Source organism: Leptosomus discolor, chromosome 13 (genome assembly GCF_034619465.1).
Source record: "Leptosomus discolor isolate bLepDis1 chromosome 13, bLepDis1.hap2, whole genome shotgun sequence".
Classification (NCBI taxonomy): Eukaryota; Metazoa; Chordata; class Aves; order Leptosomiformes; family Leptosomidae; genus Leptosomus; species Leptosomus discolor.
Window position 1 is genome coordinate 208,043 of NC_141403.1, and position 23,360 is coordinate 231,402.

General features: G+C 41.3%; 2 protein-coding genes across 2 annotated transcripts; both read left to right on the plus strand.

The window, feature by feature from the left end:
• The first annotated feature begins 4,421 nt into the window (after positions 1 to 4,421).
• Positions 4,422 to 10,629, plus strand: LOC104339970 (histamine H3 receptor-like). Its single transcript, XM_086472598.1, has 3 exons — positions 4,422 to 4,710; positions 7,292 to 7,458; positions 9,817 to 10,629. Exons 1-3 carry the CDS (start codon positions 4,422 to 4,424, stop codon positions 10,609 to 10,611), a joined length of 1,251 nt encoding a protein of 416 aa, XP_086328724.1. The 3' UTR covers positions 10,612 to 10,629.
• A 5,367-nt stretch (positions 10,630 to 15,996) lies between these two features.
• Positions 15,997 to 21,543, plus strand: LOC104345760 (histamine H3 receptor-like). The gene is made up of 3 exons (XM_086472763.1): positions 15,997 to 16,285; positions 18,863 to 19,029; positions 20,758 to 21,543. The coding sequence occupies exons 1-3, from the start codon at positions 15,997 to 15,999 to the stop codon at positions 21,541 to 21,543; spliced, it is 1,242 nt and encodes a 413-aa protein (XP_086328889.1).
• Positions 21,544 to 23,360: the final 1,817 nt, after the last annotated feature.

Below are 23,360 nucleotides of genomic sequence, written 5' to 3' on the forward strand. Positions count from 1 at the left end.
GTGAAAGCTAGGTGGTTGTAATTACTGGGTTTGTGGGGTTTTTTTTGGTGTTTTTTTTTTTTTTTTTCAGAAAGTGCAGATCCTTGTCCCCAAGAATGTCATGTTTCAGTGTTGTATGTTAGCAAAAACTAAAACCCCAAAATGGAAGAAAAAAGTTGTTGTTAACCACTTGCTGCTTAAATGAAATAGACCATATAGGTCACCCAATCAGTGAGAAAAATTAATCCCCTATCCCTTAAAATGGCCGGAAACAGACCATCGAAGTGGAAATATGTTTGTATTTTCACACTGTTTCTTTCAGAGAGAAAGTGACGTGCTGGCTAGCTGTCTTGTGGACACTTTTGGTTAGAGAAGTTGCGTTCTTTTCCTATTTTTGTTTGTAAGTGTTTCCTAAGCTTAAACTTCCTTTATTCTAAGAACAAATATTCATGTGGCTCTCTAGAAGAGTTTTGCAACGCTGGACTTAGTCCTTTCTTTTGAAAGCGATGCTTCAGCGTACCTCGTGACCTAAAGAACCTGTGATTCTTGCTCTTTGATTATTAGCTGTGCTTCAAGGAGGCCGTATCCCATCACTTATCATAGAATCATAGAACAGTTTCAGTTGGAAGAGACCTTCGAGGTCATCAGCTCCAATCTTAATCGAATACGATTGTTTCTGCTTTGTCATGCAGAAGGTGTCAGAGCAGCAGTGGTCATTACGTGTCAGGATCAAAAACTTCGTGCTGATGCAGCAGTTGAAGTCCTTGAGGTGTCAGGAGTGTTTTCACACTGGGACTGGTAACCAAAGGACACAAATAACCTATTCTGCATGTAGAGCAGAGGAGCAGCAGACACATGGAAAGTATTTTGATCCTCACATTTTCATCACTGCCTATGATGCATTTGGCTTGTTAACAAGGAAATCAAGTACCAAAATTCTTTAGAAATTGGGCTATAAAACAAAATGTTTCTCTTAGTGGAGAGCAGAGGTCCTCCAGAATCTGATAAAGAAAACAAGTCAGCCTACTCTCACAAGCAGCTGGCTTTCTTCCCAAGTTGCTTGTGTTCTGAGGCCATGAGCCATTGCTCCAAAAAAATATGCAGTTACCCTAAAAAAAAAAAAAAAAAAAAAAAGAAAAAAAAGAAAAAAAAAGAAAAGCAAAATTATATTTCATAATATTTGTGGAAGTTACAGGTTCCTGTAGCCTAACCTTGGATGGACTGGTAGCTCTGATGAAGTTTGAGTGTGCTGAAGGACGTGCTTGTGAAGTATGTTACTCTGAAGCCAGTTTATTGCTCTTGAACAGACTGGAAGTACTGAAGAAGGTGGAAAGGAATTAGGTAACTATATACTCCTAGGGAGCACTCTAGGATTCAAGCCATTTGGCAAGGTCACCTGTTTCTCACGAGAAACAGTGAAGCTGCCAAGTCTCCTCTTGAGACTGAAGAGTATATGGCTAGAGTGCTCAGCTGGGATGAGTCCTGTCTTCAGCTTGATTTGGGAGACTGAAATCTGGCTTTGTTGCTTCCCAAACGAGTTATCTTAACTAGTAGACTAAAGGTACTTTGGAGAGTGTATCTTTCTCTTCCACTGACATACTTTATCAATTCGTGCAGAATTTTCCTCAGGTTTTGAGAAGCGTGCTAAGCATTACCTTCCTCTCAGAGCTGAGGAAACTGAAGCAAAGCGATGAGGTACAGACAAAAGTTACAAGTGGGGTCCTTGGAAATTTGTGCTAAACTTTATTATACTTAAGCTGATGTCTTAATTCTTGCAGCAGTAAATAAAAATATCAAAGGCAGGCAGGGAATTGGAAGTGATACTGTATTTCTTATCTTAATTGTTTAGATTCTTCTCTGTATCTTACCTGAACAAGGTATAGCCCAGCTGTTATATATGTGTGTACTAAACCAATGATAATTTCTTGCATGCTATGAAAGTGAGGATGTGCTCATTGTATCTTGGAAGCCATTGTGTGGGCAGCCTCCTTATTTAGTACTCACAATACTCTTCTAATTCAGTTCCTCAGCACTGAAGATTTTTGGGTTAAGATACAGTGAGACCCTTTCTATTTATACTTTGTAAAGCAGCCTGAAGGAGAAGAAAAGCATCCACAACGTTATACTCGCTTCTGCAAGGAGCTATACGCGCACCAATCTAAGGCACAGTAGTTGCAAAATACATCAGTAACTTAACTGCCACTGTAGCTTTAAGTATTTTACCATAGATTCTCACTGAAGAAAAAAATGCATAAAACTTGAGTGAGGGCTTTGCTATTAAGAGGATCCAGTTTTAACTCCAATTGCTACTCAACAGTGGCTCTGAGCCACATATTGTGTGTTTTTTACAAAACGATATTCTTTTGGAACACAGTTTAGGTCTATGATTTCTGCTTTGATGAGATTTTTGCAGCCTTTTGGCCCTCATGGGGCTTTCGGGAGCTTGTTAACAGATTTTTTTTTTTTTTTTTTTTTTTAATTCTGAGACTGGTGGCTGTGCGTTGATTAATCATAGACGCCAGGCTGTAGAAAGCCTGCCAGTTCAAGCTGGCATTTCTGGTCATTCAGGGCCAAGTTAGGAGTCAGAAGTATATCTGAAAGTTTCTAGTAGGAAAAAATACTGAAGAGCTTGGATCTTCTCCCCTCTTCTGCAGTTGAAAAGAGGGGAGTGTTACTGGGATGGGGAGACCCCTTCCTGACTGAGGGCAAGCAGCCCAATGTCTGAAAGAAAAACTTTCACGTACTTCCCTCTAGACTCAGTGCAGTTTCTGAGCACCCGCTGATGAAGGTTTGTAGCAGGTATATGGTGTGCGTGAGCTGCCATAGGATCAGGGCTGCTTGCCAAGGGGTTGTCACTTTGAATGCGCAGGAATGAGCTGTTGCTCCCGTGACAGGGTGAGACCAGTCAAAAAGGACTGGTTGCATTAGGTATGAGGAAAGAAAAAGTGTAATTGGAACATGGTAACAGTTTGTAGAGGATCCATGATTTGGCAGAATCCATGGCAATTTCCCTGGGTTTGAATGCAGGGGGGCAATCACAGAAGGTCTGTTACCCTCCTTGGAGGCCTATAGGAGCCCGGTGATGTCTTTTATTATCAATAAAATGCAGAAACAGAAACTCTTGGGGTAAGAAGGTGACTGCTTAGAAGATGAAGTGAAAATAAAATGATTGAATGTCACTTCTGGTACCATATTGGCACCTTGAGCCACAAATCACTGAAGGCTTGGGGAGCACACCAGCAGGGTATTTTGCCATATTCTCACGCTCTTCCTTAGGCTACAGGCAGTTGAGAATGCAGACTTATCCGAACTCTTTGTTCGCAACTTTATTTTCTTTTCAGGCACATAATAGCTTGGACCTCAAAAACTTCATTGTAGATCAGCTGCCATTCGAACATTTAGTAAAAGCACTTGGCAAATGCTAATTAATTTGTTCCCACAACAGGAGCACAGATGTGACAGCAACATTTTTCAAATTTAAGTATCTAAAATTAGACACCAAAGTGTTTTTAGAACCCATAATAAAAATGATTGAATTTTTACAACTGTGGAGTACTCACAGCTCTCAGCAAGTGCCTTACTTACCCATACAAAATGTAAGCCCTTGCGGAAGACACACGATTTCTTTCACCAGTGTGGAAAGAAAAGCCTCATCCTATTAAAGTTAATTGCCAAGCCTCATTCTCGTTCAGGGAGTCAGTATTTTTTTCCTTGCTTCTGGGATGGCAGGAGCCGATGCTGCGTCACTGGGGCTGTCGCTAGAAGTTTTGAAAGTGATTTCAGTAGGAGTTTTGCAACTGATCTGAGTTGGACTGTTATTGGTTAACTGCTCCAGTAAGTAATTGTATGTATGCTTATTTACAGCGTATCAATTTTCAGTCCTAGGGTCCACAGAAAGAGGAATAACAATGGCAACAACACAGCTGACCATGCTTTGGTCAAGAAAAAAGATACAACACAATAGAGAGGGGCCACAGACCTACTGAAATATAATGACACTAGATAAACAAGGATGAAATTAGAAAGTAGTTTACATTCTTATAAGGATATGTACTGAAGATTAAGAAAAAAATCCCAGAGAAAGTTGTTATCCATGATGCTAGCAAGCAAAACACTTCTGCAAGGGAGGGAGAGAGGGAGGAAGGGAGGAAAGCAAGAGAGAATCTCAAATCAGCCCTCTTGACCTCCACAGATAAGGATCATGTTGCATAAAGAAGAACTTGTGTTTTAAAATATGGGCTTGGAAAAACTGCATGTTTCTCACTGGTAACTCTTCTAGAGATACACATGGTTTAAAATATCATAGGAAGACTAGATTTATCTAGCATCAGGACCTTTTAATTTTTTCCCCTCCTGAGTCAATTTTATTTTAGTTTGTTGGATTTTTGGCCCATCCTGTTTATGCTCCTTATGAATCTCAGCCTTTTGGATAACTCTGCCAGATGCGACTTTCTTCCCAGACTGAGCTGACCTGGATACACAACATGCACAGCAGCACTGCCGAAGCTCCACATGCGGCTGGAACGTCTAACGAGACTTTGTCCACGCAGTCGCCGAGCTCCGAGTTTTCACTGGGCGTGTTGGTGCTGCTGGCTTTCCTCATGGTGTTGCTAGCTCTGGTCACCATCCTCGGAAACGTCCTGGTGATCCTTGCTTTCATCACGGACAGAAACCTCAGGCACCGGAGTAACTATTACTTTCTCAATCTTGCTATTTCTGACTTTGCAGTCGGTAAGTCACAACCGTGGAGGCATGTACTGTTTGTTTCCTAGGAGTCTTAGGAGAAGCAAAGGGGTTTCTTTTCTGTGTGGATTCTTCTAAGAGAACTATTTCCCAGCTGTGTGTCTAGGGGAAGGGTAAGGAACGGTAGAAGCTGCATGAAGTGTTCTAGCAGCCTGTTATTTTTCAGAAAGAAATGGATCCTTTCTCAGGTAAACTGGTAATGTTTAATATTACTGCTTCAGGAAAAAATACTACTGTGCATTAACCTCTGTGGAATAACAAAGAATGGTAGTTGTTCGTGAAGAGTCTTGACTGAAGTCTAGATAGTCAAATAAAATGCAGCATATATTACCTGGCAGATCTCGCATACATGATTGATATCTTGTATTTCAATCTACTCTGACATGATGCAGATCACAACTAAACAGTGTTTTTAAACATTTTGCTGTACATGCGCTATCTAGAGTCATACCTTAGGAAATGTGTTTGTATAAGCAAATAAAAATAACAAATCAAACAGTTTCTAAGAAGTGTGATGTTACATGTATATATTTAGACATAGGGACACATTTGATTTTGGAACTTGTACTGAGAAAAAGTACAATTAAAATGCTAGTGTGATGTGCAATTGGAGATTGATGCATTGCAGTATTCTGTGAAGTGTTGAGTGTCTCTGTTAGAAGTCTTGGTTAAAATATTGAGTATGCAGAAGGATGGTTTTAAACAGGTGTGGCTATTCGATGAAATCTGTGTTCTGACTTGTCACATCACAACTAAATATTTTTAAACTCTATTCTACTTTTTTTTTTTAACCTACACATATAAAAGGATACTGAATGAGCAGAGGAAAAATAAATCTTAAAGTTTATTGCCAGTGTCTGAAGTTCCGTTAGGGGCACGGCTTCTAATAGTCCTGTCCTCGTGATGTCCAAATCTCCTGGTATAGTGTTTTGATCCCTTCCCCCATATGCTTGATGTCTTCTTCCAGCTTATACCTGCCTTGTGCTGCAGAGCTCTTGCTACCTGCTCTCCGGCTACGGTGCACAGGAAAAAACCACAGCAGTGAACAGAATACTAATGGACAGAGTGGTGTTGTGTCATCTGGCTCACAATCTAGCACCATTTTGAACAAATACCAGTATCTAGCTGAGAAGTTTGAAGCAAATAATGTCCTCTATCGATGAAGGAAGTAGAGCTTACTTTGCGCTGCCTAACTGCCATAAATTTTTGTTTTGTGATATTATGTTTACCTGAATTCTAGTTTTTCATTCTAAATTTGGTTGAAAGCTTTGCATACTTTAGAGTCAAACCAATTTGTATTTCTGTAGCTACATAATTTAGATTCAGGGTATACCTAAATTGTCCTTAATTTCTGCTCGATCCTAATTGCTAAAAGCAAACACTTTATGCTTGCAGAGCCGTTTGCTTATTCTTTTACTGTATTTGATCTTTCTGATTTTGACCTTTAACAACTTTTGCTTTATCTCTGTGCTTCTGGACCTATAGCTGAATTTGAATAGAAATCTCTCGATTCTCAGTAGAAGGAGGATAACAGGAACTGTAAGATTTTTAGGGAAATGGAAGCTCTCAAAACGCTCTTCAGTACCTGTTACAGGAGTACACCCTATTATTATGAATTAAATCTAAAGTTGAAATAATACCCTTTCTTTCGCCTGTGAATGTTAAAATCTGTAATATAACCTTTCGTTCAAAAGAGCAAGTGTTAGTTGCTCTGTAGATGGCAGGGATTCCATTTCATTGCAGCGCTGATGCTGTTTACTGCATTTCTGCATCATAGCAAACACCGTTAGCTCTCCAGCCTTGCAAGGCTGCATTGAGACTGCGTGTGTGTAGTGTGATCACCTAGAAATTAATTAAAATGAGATCATACTGGCACTTTTACAACATTTGGATTTAACAGCCTAAATTTAGATGGCTATGGGTGTGGGTCACTTGTACGTTCCCATCACTTTGTGTGTTCCCATAGATAACACCCTATCGGCTCATGACTGAAAAGTGGTTGTGATCAAGAATTATGATGAAAAGAAATATCAGACTGGGTGTACTTAATTAACTGTGCAGCTTTTGATCACGTAGTTTTAAAGATTAGTCTGAAATTTGTGTCGTATTTTATAAATGCTACTTCTGGAGCACGTTCAGACACCATATCATGCTTCTAAGAGGATAGAAGCATGGCAATTAGATCACTTATTGTAACAGCAGTTAGTAAATTACATTGCTGGGGGAAAAGGTGGGGTTTTATTTCTTCATTATAATTTCAGTAGTTAATACAGAATAGTGTTTACTCCAGCAAGTAAAGAAGCCAGCTGCTCTTTCCTTTAGCAGGTGACACAAACAGAAGTAATAAAGGTACACAATATACGCCTTTCAGAAAGGTATTAATTATGAGACTGTTACTGGTGCCTAGTTTGTAGTAAAGTGATCATTGGTTGCATGCGAATACAAAGTCTTCCACGTGGCAACTCCAGTCAGTATCATGGTTTTATCAGATACCACAGAAATGTTTCTGTGCTTTCACAAGCACTGCCTGCAGTGCTGACTGACGTGTCCCTTTGGTTTATTTCCATAGGTGTGTTCTGTATGCCTTTGTACATCCCTTATGCCCTGACAGGGACATGGCACTTGGGAAGAGGCCTGTGCAAGCTCTGGCTGGCGATGGACTATCTCCTGTGCACAGCTTCAGTGTTTAGCATCGTCCTTATCAGCTATGACCGTTTCCTGTCAGTTACCAAAGCTGTAAGAAGAACATTTATAATTATTTCTCTCTCTATATTGAGATTTCTACAAAACTCAAGAGTGTTCACAATTAACACCAGAAGCTAAATAGCCCTTTATTATTGTACCATTTTTTTTCTGGAGAAAGGTTGATGCTTCGATGTTGCATTGGGACTTGGGTATAGGACAATGCCTTGCCTGTGATTTCAATGTTTCCCTCCTGCTGCCTGGATTAGAAACTATCTAATTACACCACAGAGAAAGTGAGAAGGTCAAGGTAGGAAAAGGGCAGCAGGAGTGTGGAGAACTTGGGCTTTGGTCACTACGAGAGTGGTAATGAAAACTAGGTTGGGTCAAGGATGTGCTGAGGCTTGGGATAAATTTTAAAAGGAGAGGGTGTGGAGAGAGATGTGGGGTGGACTGACTGAAGATCCCATGAGGATCTGCAGGGGGCGATTGACATGCGCTGCCAACAAGCAGTTGGGTGGAAACTAATCCCTTGAAGCAAAAAGAAGAATGAAGCAAAATATGCGGAGAGGTAAGAGGTGTTTCTTGAGAATTATCATTCTTCTGCTTCAGAAGATATCTGAGAAATCCAGTGGTAAATAGCATCATTCACCTTTTCTGAGCTCTGCCTGGTGTTTGGTCCAGATGGAAGACATCCTTTGCTTTTGATGAGTCTGTTAGCTCGAGTGACATGGGCTGTGTTAGATTGGGAGGTTCTCATTTGGGAAGTGCTGATACAATGCCTAATCTCTTTATCTCTTCCTATTCCCCACTGTTGTGGTTTTAGCGTTGGTTGTTGATGCTTTTTTTTTTTTTTTTTTTTTTTTTTTTTTTTTAAAGCTGCACAATAAAGTATGAAAATCCCTGTATTTAAGAAATAGTAATATTGAAAAATATTAATGAAGTTGCGGAGCTCAAAATGTGAGAAATGTAAATGAAACATAAATTAAAAAAGCCTCTGCAACTGAGCTCCGTGTTCTTATGCACTGTTGGTCTCTGTTTACATGATCACATTCTGGTTTTCTCCTTTAGGTAATTAGGATGGAGTGAGTCCAGGAGTGTGTAACATAGGGCTGTTATCCAAAGAAAAGATATTCTGCTTTCTTGTGGGCTTAGGATCCACCTCTGCCTCTGCTGCAAACCTAGCTTGTGGCCAGGGGCCAGTAATTTCTGACTTAAGTATTGGTGAGGTCGTGCTGAGCTTCCTGTTTTCTGCCTGCTAAATAGAGATGCTTGTAAAGGGCTGCAAGTTCATTATTGCAGAACTGGAGCTGTGGTCTGAGCTGATGTGATGCTTCAAGCTGCTGAGGAGTCTGAATCTTTGGGCTCCAGATGTCTAAAACAGAGAATATAAGATAATGTGTGTAACACTGGACTGCTGCTCTGTTACTCACTGGTAAAACAGGGATAATGTTGTGAAGATACCATTCATTAATATTTGTATAGCATGCAGGTGCTACCCTAATGAACAGCATAGGAAGCTGATGAAGAAGGTAGTAGTTCTGGGTCTGAGTAAAGCCTGGAATGACAAATTTTGAACAGCCTGGAAGAAACAAAATTGTTCAGCTTCTCATTATCTGATCATCTTGTGCTCTGAAAGATGCAGAGGACCATTAGTTAGGAGTATGTATTGTACCTACTGGCTGGGCTATTACAAGGGTGTTTTTAACTCCTGTGGTTCCTAGCTTTGGATTACATGATTTTAAGTCTTAATATTTTTTTCAAAGATAGGTATTTATAGCTAGAGAGTAAAATAAATTAATGCAGTCTGGGTAGACATAAAAACATCAAGATTTGCAGTACTGCAAGAAGCTGTTTACAAGGTAAAGTGAGTGTTAAACCAGAATGTTTCAATAAAGTGAAGGATGTTAAAGCATAGGTGTGGAATGGATTTTTCTGCTATGTCAAGAGGAAACAGTATTAAAAATTACATTGTCTAGTGTTTGCAGTCTCACATGGCAACCTGTCTAATATAGAAGTCTTCTACTTTTGCCTGTGCAGGAAGGAAGTCCCACAGCTGCTTTCACTCTCCTCTGAAGCTGGGCATTTCATGAATCATAAACAGATTCCTTGTTGCTACCTTACTGTGGTGGTGATGAAAACAAGCCATGTCCTTTCACACCCAGAAGTCAAATGGTAGTTTAGCCACCATAATTTCTGCTCCTCTCCAATCCCAAGTATTAAAATCAATCACAGAGCTACAGTGTTTGATGAGCAAGACAGAGCTTTTCAAGGCCTTATGTAAGTGAAGATGTTCTAGGTGTCTGGGGAATTACGGAACAAATACTGTATTTGACTTGCCTGATTATGTTTTTTTGAGATAGTTGTTCCAAAATATTGTCTGAACACATGACATGTCCTTTTCCCTCACAGGTGTCTTACAGAGCGCAGCAAGGAGTAGCGTCCAGCCCTGTTGTCAAGATGGTGGCCATCTGGGTCTTTGCCTTCCTCCTCTATTGCCCGGCAATCCTCTTTTGGGAGCACGTGGCCGGACACAGCGTGGTAGCGGCGGATCAGTGCTACGCCGAGTTCTTTGACAACTGGTACTTCCTCCTGTGTGCGTCCACCCTGGAGTTCTTTGTGCCACTGCTCTCGGTGACCTACTTCAACACACGCATCTTCCACAACATCCAGAGGCGCCAGCGGCACGGCAGCACGCAGGACTGCGAGCCTCCAAGGAGCGGCAGCCTGTCCTGGAGATTTTGCCTCTTGCCAAGGCCAGGAGCATCTCCTCCTCCGTCAGAAGCAGAGGACAGTGTTTCTTCCTCCACAAGGCCAAAGAAAGAGTCTTTGGTAACTGTGAGCTCCTCTCCATCCAGAGGCAATTCTGTAACCCCAGAAAATGACTTCTCTGTTTCTTTCTGTGCAAGGACCAGGTCAAAACTGCAGCGGGACAAGAAGATAGCGAAGTCGCTTGCCGTAATTGTGGGTGTCTTTGCCATTTGCTGGGCCCCATACACTTTACTAATGATTATTCGTGGGGCCTGCCAAGGCACCTGTGTGCATAACTCCCTGTATGAAATAACCTTTTGGCTTTTGTGGCTCAATTCGTCTCTGAATCCATTTCTCTACCCTCTCTGTCATATGAGGTTTCGAATGGCTTTCATGAAAATACTATGTCCCAAAAAGTTTGCAACATTGAGATCACGTAATACACCGTCTTTTTAGAAAGTTAAAACAAATGACTTAGAGAAAAGGTTCCTCAGTGCTATTTTTTCATCTGTATCTTCCACAGAAATAGAGAAAAAGCTTTTGTTTACTAATGGCATTGATTACGAGTGCAGCAGGAGTATGTATTTGCCCTGATTTTGCTGGTTTTCAGGATCTTGTTTTTGTTTTTGCTGGTATGATGCCAGGTTAAATGCCATCTAGTGCATTGAAAAGAACAACCAGTTTTGCTGGATGTCCTTGGTTTGTGGACTTGAAGTACTTTTTTTTTTTTACATAGAGGTGATACTATGAAAGAGCTCTTCCATAGATACCTCCGTAGAGGTTCATTGAAGGGGGAGATACCTGCTTGTGTATGTGTTGTGTCCTATTTGTGAACCTAAAGGTATCAGTGAAGAGGCGGTTCTGACACATTTTCGAAAGATTGTATAAATACTCACAGGGGCAGTATAATTTTGTTTTTAAAACTATTATGAAGAACAAGATAGTGCCCTGTAGTCGTTATAATTCCCACACGTGCGCAATATGCAAGTGAACAGACTGCCTAATCTGGCATCTCTGTCCTTTTCTAATTTTAACATAGTCCATACCTGATGTTGCAGGATGCAGTACATGTATGTTAGTAATTCTGGATGATTTTCAGAGAATGAAAGTTTCCATAGTAATGGAATTTTGAGATTTATTATCAAAATTGTCACAGGCATAAATGATTGTTACTCTTTTCAGCAGTACTGTCTTTTCTCCTGACAGTGGCTGCCTCTTCGGTCATGCTTAAATGATGTTTAGTGCCAGATTTGTGCACTATTTGATTACCTAAAAGGTAGGCCAGGCTTGGGCACGTGATCACATTCCTGTTGAATTAGCAGAGCACGCAATACAAAGTTCATACTGGATTTATGATTTTGGCTGACGGTGCGAGGATACACAATATGCTCTCGAGTGTAAAGCTTTGCAAGTGCAAAGATATTCCATCAAAACGTCTGGAACAAATTTGAACTGACAGAGTGATTTTTTATACTAGATTAGTTCTTTGTGTCCTGTTACTGTGACATTATATGGATTTTCTCTGCCACTGAACCAGTATCAAACTGGATTTTTTCTGTCACTGAACAAGGGCCATATTCACTGCTTGAGAATGGGATTCGCAGAGGTCTGAAAGCTGACACAGAGGTGTCTTGAGCAGCTGTTAATAAACAAAGCAGTTGAATATGCAGTACTGAAAGGAGTGGGTAGATGTGTTGGAGAAGGCAATGGAGCCTGATTATAACCCATTCCATGTGCCAGACTTTCTTACCTTGTGTAGGTGTTGCGACTCACCCAGAAGGTTTTCATGGATGGGGAAGTGAGAGTCACTGGTTAAATTTTTTTCTCTTCTTTTATATGCTTTTCTTTCCTTTTTGTATATATATATGTAAATGTATAAAATATGGAAGGAGAAATCTGATGCATGGAACAATGAAGACCAATGGTCACTTTAAGAAGTACTTTTCATGTAATTTGAAATTGGCTGTAGAAGTGTTGCAAAAGCAGAGTACTCCTTTGCAAGCACAAATGCATGTAAGCAGCTTAATCATAGCACAAAAGTTGATGGCTTTGAGGAGCTAAACTGCCATTCTGTTCAGAGGTCTGGAACTGAAGGCTTCTCTTGCCAGTTTTCATACTGGTGGAAGATTATCTTTCACCATTCATTCCTGTTATGCTTCCTTGCCTCACATGGATGGTGTTATGGATTGTGAGCCTTATTGCTAAGAGAGATAAGCTTCAGGAGGAGGTCATTGATTCAGCACAGCTGTTTTCACTGTCATGAGCTAAGGTGCTGGCATAGATTTTGTGGGGTTTGTTTTTCTGTGAAGCTTAAAAAAACCAAACACACATTTAAAACATTTCTAGAATAGCTGGTGTACTAAACAAACATCTGCTCAACAGAGAAACTGAAGGTAGGCCCCAAATGGGAAAGTATTGGAGTTGTCTGCTTTTCTATCCCTATGCTTTTAGTATGAAAATTCAGTTTATATTTTGTTGTTAAAGAATGTTTTGTTTACTTTGGAAAAATGGCCTACAAAATTATTGACTAGGTAAACGGTATCCACATTTTGCCGTACTGGAAAACTAGTTTGTCAGGGAGCACAATGTGCAGCAACTTTGAAACCACGTAGAGCAGTGAAGCTACTAGAGATCAATGTTTTTGATGTTCTGCATTACACAACAGTACTCAAACTGTTTTTTCACACCACTTCTGTATATTTGAAGAATTTGTTGTATTTTTCTAATTGTTCAAAATTTTGCTCAGTGCTCCCAGGATAAGTCAAGCACTTAGTTGCTGTGCTCACAGTATTAAAGCTGTCTTGGTCAAGGTGGTATCCTAAGTGTTCTCCCTATTGGACATTTTGCAGGGTTATGGTAAGATACTCGTTCAGCATTTGTTCCTGGGTGTACCTTTCATGCACCGACACAAATGGACTTTGCTTGCCAAAGTGATTTCTAAGCCAAGTCTCTCTACTCGCTCGCTCATCCATTTCACCATTTTATGTCCTTGAATTTTATTATGCCTTTCCAGATGTCCAATAGGTCTTGTAAATGCATGGTACAGTAGGCATATGACTCTGTGAGGTTCAACTCAGACTACAACAGTGTTTTTCTAAGTTGACCCTCTCAGGTCTTAAAAAACCCCAACCAAACAAACCCAAATAAAACATATATGTTGGAAGAGATTGTGTTGTCATTTATTTGTTTCTGGGACAAGTATTTAACCCTAATGATTCTCCTAATGTCTCTCTGCTTTATGTGAGGCTATGGTTGTCCTCCACAGGAAGGAAAGAAGGAAGAAAGGACAGGCTGCATAGATTTGTCCCTCAGGCCCATGAAAGGCTATGATTAAAACGTCAACATTTGATTTAGTCCCTAATTTTTAAAAGCAAATGACTGCTCTCCTCTTGTCCACTAGTCTAGCCATTTTGTCAAAGAAGACAAACTTGTTGCTCAGGCATGATTTACCCTTGGTAAACCCACGCTGGCTGTTCTGTCACCTTTTCCTCCTTCAGGTTCTCAGAAATGCCTTCCAAGAGGACTTGCTCCGTTGTTTTCCAAGAGACCAAAGAGAAGCTGAACTTTTGTCCTTGTGGCATCATTTTGAGGATGGTTGCAACATTTGCCTTTCTTCAGTTGTTACTCCCTTCATCTCCATGATCTTTGAAAGAGGTTTGAAAGCGACCTTGCAAGGATGGTAGCTGGTTCTCAGCAGCCTTGGATCAAGGCCTCTCAGGTAATCCCTGCCTTATCCTCACCTGCTCCTGACAGGTCTCCTCCTTGAACTCATTCTCTAAACATGGAGGAGAGAGAGACCTGGTTAGTGAAAATGAAGCAAAGAAAGTGGTGGGTACCTCAGCCTTATCTGCATCTGCTGTCACTGGATCACTGGCCCCATTCAGCAAAGTGCCTACATTTTTCTTATTCAGCATTTTAATGTTGATGGGGTGGCTGGAGTTCTTAATGTTGTCCTTGATGCCCTGTGCAAGCATCAACTCTAGGTGAGCTTTGATTTTCCTAAGAACATGCTTACGTGGCCAGGCAACATTTCTAAATTCCTCCTTTGTAGCCTGTCCCTGCTTCAAACTCCTCTGCGCTGCCTTTTTGCGTTGTAGCCTCCCTGGCTAGCCAGCATCCTGATAAGCCTACTTGTCTTCTTGAGAATTGGGGTGGGCTTTTCTTGTGTGTGGAGGCTGCTGTCCTTAGAGGCCTACAGGTTTCATGAGCTCCTTTGCACTTCAGAACTGCCTCCCATGGGATCACCTACCACTTTCCTGAATAAACTGAAGTCTGCTCACCTCAAGTCCATGGTCTGTGCTGCTACTTTCCTTCCTTACCCCCTTTAGGGTCTTGAACTCCACTAGGTCATAGTCACTATGGCTAAGGCTGCCATTGATTTCACATACCTAACCAGCTCCTGTTTGCCAGTGAACAGCTGATCTAGCTGTGTGTCACCCCTGTTGGTCCGTTCTGTACTTGCATCAGAAAGTTCTCCCTGACATCCTCCAGGAATCTCGTTGACTGCTTGTACCTGCTGAGTTGTGACTCCAGCAGATGTCATGAATGCTGAAGTCCTACACAAGAAACAGGTTCTGTGAGCCAGAGGCTTCCTTGATTTATTTAAAGAAGACTTCCTCACCTCCCTCACCCTCATCAGGGTGTTCTGCAACACACTCCTACCACTGTCACCCGTGTCGCTGCCTTCATGACCGGTGGCTTTGTGACTGCGCAGGGAGCTCTAGTTGCTCCTGTGTGTTTTCCAGGCTGCATTCATGTACATGCACCCAAGGCAGGTGCCTGCCTGCCACCTTTCATCACTCCCATGGTCTATTTGGTTCCGGTTGCCCTATACCTTTTGCTTGAAGTACTTTTTACAATATATTTTCCCTTGTTCCCCAAGACAGGATCAGAGCACTACACCTCTCCTTCTCACATCTTTTCCACCCTCTCTTTCCTTGGTTCTTGCCCTATGTCTTCTCAAGCACCCAGCATTATGGCTGCAGTCTGAAAAGCTGGTTGCAGGGTGTGCCGTGGTGCTATGGAGCTGGTGAGCTGCAGGCATGAGTCGCAGCCATGGCCTGCTAACTTCTGTGCACACTTACCAAAATAAATGAATTTGTGATGAGGAAGGGATATGCCTTCCCACACCTGAAAAGGGCTAACGCTTTGGCATTTTGTAGAGTGGAATCTTACCTGGAATTACTTCGGAAGGAGAGGATTGGATGGGCTGTGCTTATAAAGTCCTCCAAAGTCCAGGTACTTGATTTGCTGTGCCCAGGGCTAGACTTGCTTCCGATTAGTATGAGCTGAAAAGGTATTGGTAGTACTTCTAAATGCCCTGTAACCAGCAGCATTAAGAAATATACATGTGCTCTTAACTGTAAAATTTAGTAAGTGGTATAGCAGCAAGTGCAACAGTGCCTACAATTCACTGTAAGAAAAATAGAATTGTGATAACTAAAATCCTGTTGACCACTGGGGAAGTGAAAATGAGATCTGTTTTTAGCTTCAGCAGAATTCAATGTGTAAAAATGCTTACACAATGCTAATATGCAAACTGCTTGACTGTGAAGAGTTGTTTTCAGACTAACTTTCCTGACCTCAGTAGATAAGGATCAGCATTCAGGAGAGAAAGAGATCATTTACTTTAAAGTGTGAACTTACTGCTGCCATGAGGTGTCTTTTTTTATAGATTTTGTTTTCAGGCCAACAGGTGCATTCAGATCAAGGAACGTTAGAGACTCCAGTCCTTGAAGTCTTGTGTTCCATTATTTTGATATTGTGATTTTTTTTGGATGTGTCAGTATACAGTCCAGCCTGTTAATAGACTTGTCTCAGCCTTTTGGATAACTCTGCCAGATGCGACTTTCTTCCCAGACTGAGCTGACCTGGATACACAACATGCACAGCAGCACTGCCGAAGCTCCACATGCGGCTGGAACGTCTAACGAGACTTTGTCCACGCAGTCGCCGAGCTCCGAGTTTTCACTGGGCGTGTTGGTGCTGCTGGCTTTCCTCATGGTGTTGCTAGCTCTGGTCACCATCCTCGGAAACGTCCTGGTGATCCTTGCTTTCATCACGGACAGAAACCTCAGGCACCGGAGTAACTATTACTTTCTCAATCTTGCTATTTCTGACTTTGCAGTCGGTAAGTCACAACCGTGGAGGCATGTACTGTTTGTTTCCTAGGAGTCTTAGGAGAAGCAAAGGGGTTTCTTTTCTGTGTGGATTCTTCTAAGAGAACTATTTCCCAGCTGTGTGTCTAGGGGAAGGGTAAGGAACGGTAGAAGCTGCATGAAGTGTTCTAGCAGCCTGCTACATCTCAAAATATGTCATAGTGAGAAATGCATCTTTTCTCATTTAAATACTTCTAATGTTGCTTCAGGAAGAAGGAGCAACTACTGTATGTGAACAGCAATTGAAGGAAAGAGATTGTTTGCTACAGTTTATGATTTACCTTTGCTCCTCCTGTAAGATTGTTTGTCACATGCTTCAGAACATCCTTATATTTGACAGCGTAACTGTTTTCTTACACAGCTATCTGCAGTACATCCAGGTAAATGAATTACTTCATAGTACTAATGGCTTATGAGTGTATTGCACTACAGAAAAACTCTTTACCCATGACCCTTTATTAGCTTCAACTCTATGCAGGCTACAGATCAAATGGATTGTTAAATGCCAGCAGCAGCCTGATGGCATCTCCCATCTGTTTTCCTTTTTAGTCCCCGCTTCTCATAGTGTCATTGTAGGAGTCCAGGAGAGTTGGCCCCAGTCCTGGTGAGTGATGCCAGGTGAGGAGGTGAAGGGCACGAATGCCTTGTGCAGCACTCCTTCAGGGTTCAGGCCAGGGAAACAGCCCATGCAGCAGAGAAAGCCTGTCAAAATCCTGGTCCCGTGGCAGATGTTCCAGCAAACATCTTGACTTGAGGCAAGCAAGGAGATATTTCTGCACACAAGTGCTTTCTCTTCAAGATAGTCACAGAGACCAGTATTCTCTGAACCACGAGGAAGGAAATAGCACTTATTGACGTACTCCACTTCTGGCAATACTGTCCCCCCTAACTGCTGTTCCTTTGCTAGTGCTGTGTAGTGGAGTGTATTAGTTTAGCCTTTAAGATTTTCATTCATTTATGCTGTTTATAACCTGTGGTGCCTAATTCTGGAGCTAGCCCCACAGGTCAGAAACCAAATGATGCGTGTGCTGGAGCTTTTTGTTTCCTGCTCCAGGCTGATAATTTGCTAGAGCTGCCATTTCATTGCTCAGGTCTTCTGCAAAAGTCTGTTTCTCCTCATATCTTACAGTTTAGTTGAGAGATTTAAATATCTACCTTCTACATCAGTTATTGTTTGTGGCTGGTGCCTCACTGGAGTCTTAAATCAGCCAAGAGGAAATGATTGATATCAGTATTATGTTGGCCTACAGACCATGTAAATCTAAGACTTTGCCTGTGGGATCAGTCAGAAAATGCTTTATTTTCTGAAGCTGCTGTGGTATTTTTTTATTTTCTTAGAAGTCTGGAATCTTTCCAGGCATATGACCCATGTCTTTTGCATCCATTAATTAGTAAAAGTGAGAATAGTTTCAAATATAAATGCTTAAAACCTGGGTCTTGCATATCTATTTATGTCTATGGCTAAAAGCAGTCATTACTTTTTGACATGGTGCCAAACATTGATCCTGTTGAAGTTGATGAGAGCAATAGCTGTCATCAGCAACTATGAAAAATGAGTATTTTGTACAAAAGTGATGCTGCTTGTATTTAAGGTATATTTTAAAACAAGTCATGAGGATTGAAGGCATTGTGCACGTTTCCCTGTTGATAACAGTCTGTCAGCTCATCGCCCAGAGCTTTTTTGGCAGTGGGCCACATCAGCCTGGATATGTTCAAGAACTTGTAAGATCTTGATGGACATTTTAAGAAAAGAATAATCTGAAAAGTTTAAAATGGATCTTAAAGCTGAATATGGTTTTGTATTTGTCACTGGTAGATCAACATTTTCAGGAATGTAGCATCAGATATTGCACCTTACTTTTGAAAGAATAATAGTGGTAAAATGAAGAAGTTGCTGGCTTGAAAATAAAACACCTACATGACTTATAAAAGTACTTCAGTGGAAGGCCTTTTGGACAAAAAACAAATGTAACAAATCAAAAAATAGTTCTGGAGTTAATCTCAGCTGGAGAGGGTTTCAAACCTCTGCTGTGTCTGTTCTATCTCTGGTAGAAGAGGTTTATAGGTACTGCACAGACTGTCCAATATATCGTCTCTAGCTTACAAATGCTAATAATCTTACAATAATAACCGACGTTAGCAACAGCTGTAGATGTGTTGGGAAAACTAACACAGATTAAGGACTAGAGGATATACAGGGATAAGGTTACATGTCAGAGTGCAGCTAGAGTGCATATATGCTGCAGCACTGATTGTATACCTTTAGTTGGTCAGACTGCAGTTTTCTTCAGCAGAACTTTCTTTGCTCATTTGCCTGGAGCTTATTCCCAAATTGGTATCCATAAATACATTAAGATTTAATACGTAGAAAGTCACTGTCAGATTTAATGAGAATGTAGGATTTTCTGTATATAAATTACATATTCACCTTAATGATTTTTTTTTTTTTTTTTTTGGCCGAATACCAGAACAGTGTTTCTCTCTGCTTCCAGGAGTACTGTTTACAATCCATTTGAAACACATGGTGTCTCTGTGGTTGCTTTCCGTAGGTGTGTTCTGCATGCCTCTCTACATCCCTTACAGCCTGACAGGGAAATGGCACTTGGGAAGAGGTGTCTGCAGGCTCTGGCTGGCGATGGACTATCTCGTGTGCACAGCTTCAGTATTTAACATCGTTCTTATCAGCTATGACCGTTTTCTGTCCGTTACTAAAGCTGTAAGTACCCTGTTTATAGCTTCTCTGATTTTGTCACAAGATTGTTGATGGATTATACTCTCGACCTTTGCCATGTTGGTGAGTATAAGCCCAAATTTAACTAAGATAATAGCCCTCAAGAATGTGCTGGCATGTGCAGATTATCAGCTATTTGCAGCTAGTTATGGTGAATATTCTGCATTGAGAATGCTGCAGCCCAGAGCTGTTCAAACAGGACTTCTCTCACAATTTCTGCTGCAGGTTTTCTCTTGTGGTACTGCTTGAGGGACAGCAGGCTGAGGGGTGAAAAGGATAAGACAGGAGGCTGGTAAAAAGAGGGCAAATAAAAAGGAAATTCAAAGTAAACTGGATTTGGCTTTGGACTTAAAATCAGGCATGGGAAGAAAAGGCAGTGGGTTAGAGTAGTGAGGTGGAGGACACTGGGGAGGATGTCTAGGCTTGAAATGTGGCCCCAAATGACCTTGGAGAAGATTGGGAGCAAGAGCAAATGGGGCAGAGGGTGGGACAAAGAACAGACTGCAGTGACTGCCTGTGGACATGAAATAATAAACTCCTCTCAGCACCTGGAGCAGAATTCCAAACTTCAGACACTCCCTCTGTCTCTGCTTTCTGTGGAGCATCTTACCTACTGTACATGCGCTTTATGTCTTGGTTCATGCTAAGGACTGAGACAAGCATTTCTCACTAGTTGCTCTGTTAGCTCAAGTGGCAGGGAAATGTCAGGAAGAGCTAAAGGTTCCGGCTCTGTGGTGATGTATGAGAATGTCAATATGAAGTCATATCATAGAATTTCAGGTTTATTTTTGTTAATTATAATCAATTTAAATTATTATAATTGCCTTTTTATTACATTATTTTATTTCATTTTAAGGAAAAAATCTGGGAAATCAAACACCAAAACATTTTGCACATGAGAAACATTACACAGGAAAGCCAAAGACTCAGCATTTACAAAGTGCAAAATCAAGACCACCTGCACGAATGTAATTAAGACGTATGGACATTTGTATGATAGTCCTTAACGACATTAACTCACACTTTTCTTTTTTTTCAATTGGCTACCTAAGCTCCCAGAATTACACATTCACCCTGTCATCCTGTGAGAGGGACAGAGCAGGATGTGAGCTACAACACATAATGGAAAATATGTACTGGCCCTGGAGTGGGGGGAGAAGGAAAAAAAGGGATTTTGTGGTTTCATCAGCTACAGGCTGCATTGCATGGCTGAAATCTATTCCTGTCTCCTCATGAAGTGTGCAATAAACAATTTTCTCAAAGGTGGGTGTTAAATATATGTGGCACATTTTCCGTTGACCTCTGTGATGAATATAGTCCTACTTGCTTGTAAAATGCTGTAAAAAGCAGTGCAGTTGCCAGTGAATGGGAGTCGTGCTCCGAACAACCATAAAATGCTAATCAGTCTGACACTTTGGACCACAGATATTTCAAACAAGGCATATCAAATCACTAGATACTGATGGAGGCTCACGATTCATCACCTGGATCAGGACCCTAGCGCAGCTACATTAACCTGTAGAGAGACACCCCAATGTTATGTCAACATCAGTGAATGAAACATGCTCGGGTGGGCTCCAGCTGATCAGCATAGCTGCAGCTCTAAATTACCAAACTCTCTGTTAAGTTCCTTTCCTGCTACTTCTGTTAGTTCCAAAACACGTCTCTACAGGTGTGATATTTTTCTTTTTTTTTTTTTTTTTCCCCTCACAGGTGTCTTACAGAGCGCAGCAAGGAGTAGCGTCCAGCCCTGTTGTCAAGATGGTGGCCATCTGGGTCTTTGCCTTCCTCCTCTATTGCCCGGCAATCCTCTTTTGGGAGCACGTGGCCGGACACAGCGTGGTAGCGGCGGATCAGTGCTACGCCGAGTTCTTTGACAACTGGTACTTCCTCCTGTGTGCGTCCACCCTGGAGTTCTTTGTGCCACTGCTCTCGGTGACCTACTTCAACACACGCATCTTCCACAACATCCAGAGGCGCCAGCGGCACGGCAGCACGCAGGACTGCGAGCCTCCAAGGAGCGGCAGCCTGTCCTGGAGATTTTGCCTCTTGCCAAGGCCAGGAGCATCTCCTCCTCCGTCAGAAGCAGAGGACAGTGTTTCTTCCTCCACAAGGCCAAAGAAAGAGTCTTTGGTAACTGTGAGCTCCTCTCCATCCAGAGGCAATTCTGTAACCCCAGAAAATGACTTCTCTGTTTCTTTCTGTGCAAGGACCAGGTCAAAACTGCAGCGGGACAAGAAGATAGCGAAGTCGCTTGCCGTAATTGTGGGTGTCTTTGCCATTTGCTGGGCCCCATACACTTTACTAATGATTATTCGTGGGGCCTGCCAAGGCACCTGTGTGCATAACTCCCTGTATGAAATAACCTTTTGGCTTTTGTGGCTCAATTCGTCTCTGAATCCATTTCTCTACCCTCTCTGTCATGTTAAATTTCGAATGGCTTTCATGAAAATACTATGTCCCAAAAAGTTTGCAACATTGAGATCAGGCTCTTTTTAGTAGGAAAAAGAAAAAAAAGGCTCAAGAGGAGCTGGATGAGGGATGTAAGTAGCCACAGTTTGAGATTAGTTAGTTTCTTCCAGGAGAAAGTTTCTTCCAGTTTGAAAGCGTAGATGAGCCTTCCGTGAAATATGTCCTCCTTCAGACTACATGCATGCCCAAAATTTGTGTATTTTTCCCAGCTATTTCAATTAGCCGATTAAAGGATATTGCCTCTGTCTGACTTTACCTACTAGTCTATCCACGTTATCTTCATTCCAGTTGTTGAAGATACTATCTTCAATTGCAGTACAGCTTATATCTGTGCTCATGGGTTGTATTAGTTAAAAAATGCAATAAAGTTGGGTATTTGTGATACAGTCAACAGTATTCTAAAGTTAATATCGTCTGTTTCTTTTGAACAGCTTGTACTGCATTCAGAAGCAATTTTTTCCTTGTCATAAAACATCCAGTTCAGTTATGATTTTTGCTGTCAGGCACATAGCTGGATTACTTCCTTTCACTAAGGATATTTGGACATCAGGGGAATACAGGGACTACTTGTCAAATTGCAAGTGAAGGCATTCTCTGCAGAAGGGCATTAATCTGCGTCCTTGCTCAGATGCAGCAGTAGGGAATTTAGGCATTTGTGTTCCTAAATGTGAAGCATGTATGTGCCTCTCCAGCTGTTCTTCAAGAAACAAGCCTTCTACAGCTATAGTTTTGAGAGATCATAGGAAAAAGTAGTATTTGCTTTTACTCCTTAAGGAAGAATATCTGCTGCTGTTGGCCCAGGGGAGGATGTGTACAGCTGTTCAAGCAGCTCTAACCCTGCATAGCCCCCTCTGGATTTGTGACTCCCAGTGAATCTCTAACCCATTCTGTGAAAAATACTGGTCTTACAAGCTCTGCTCCCTTCCAAATATGATATAATGCACAGGGGCCATCTCAACTCACACCTGAGCAAATGCCTGTTTGGTTCAGTCTGCCAGCAGGCCAGCAATTATAATAACTGAAAAACAGGCTACATATGAATATTATATCTCATTTGTCCTCTTCTATACTTTTATTTCTGTTACAAGCCATTTGCTGGAGGTTACGATAAATGGGTGTGTTTCTTGCACACCATGTAAGGCTGTGTTTGGTTTGTTGCAGGAGCCAGGAAAATGACTGATCTTGACATCTCCCTGTAGCATATGTGGTGACTTAGCTGAGAGAGCATGGACTTAATCTTCTTTCAATACAGTTTCCAAGCTGTTAAGAGTTATTTAGTTGCACAGTTCTGGTGTTACCAGGAAATAGATTCCTTACTAAATAAAGAAGTGTAACTCTTTAAAATACATATAGTTTCTTTTCATCATGCTGTCAGTAAGTATAAGGCTAGCAAATAAATGAAAGAATAAATACTAAAGAAATGAGAGAGGTAGAGGATGTCCTTTTTATCTTCCAGTTTTATTTAGGGTATATTCATACAGTATATTAGTATATTTTACTTAACACTCTTCTGAATGTTCTCGTTCTGGGCTGAACTACCACTTAATCATAGTTATTTGTCTTGCTATACTGTATGATAATCTAAACTCAGCTACCTACACAAATTACACATGTATTCACTAATGTAGGAACTGTTATTTCTCAAACATGAGCAGAGAACTGTAAGAGTCAATACAAACTGCTTCAAAGACCTGGTCTTTAAATAGAACTTTGCTGAAGATTTTAATCATGGGATAAAATACACGAACTGCAAATAGCGTCATGCAAAGAATGCATGAAGAAATACACGGCTTTTTTAAGAAAAGACTTAAAGAGACCAGGCAGACCAGGTGATTACTGAGCCC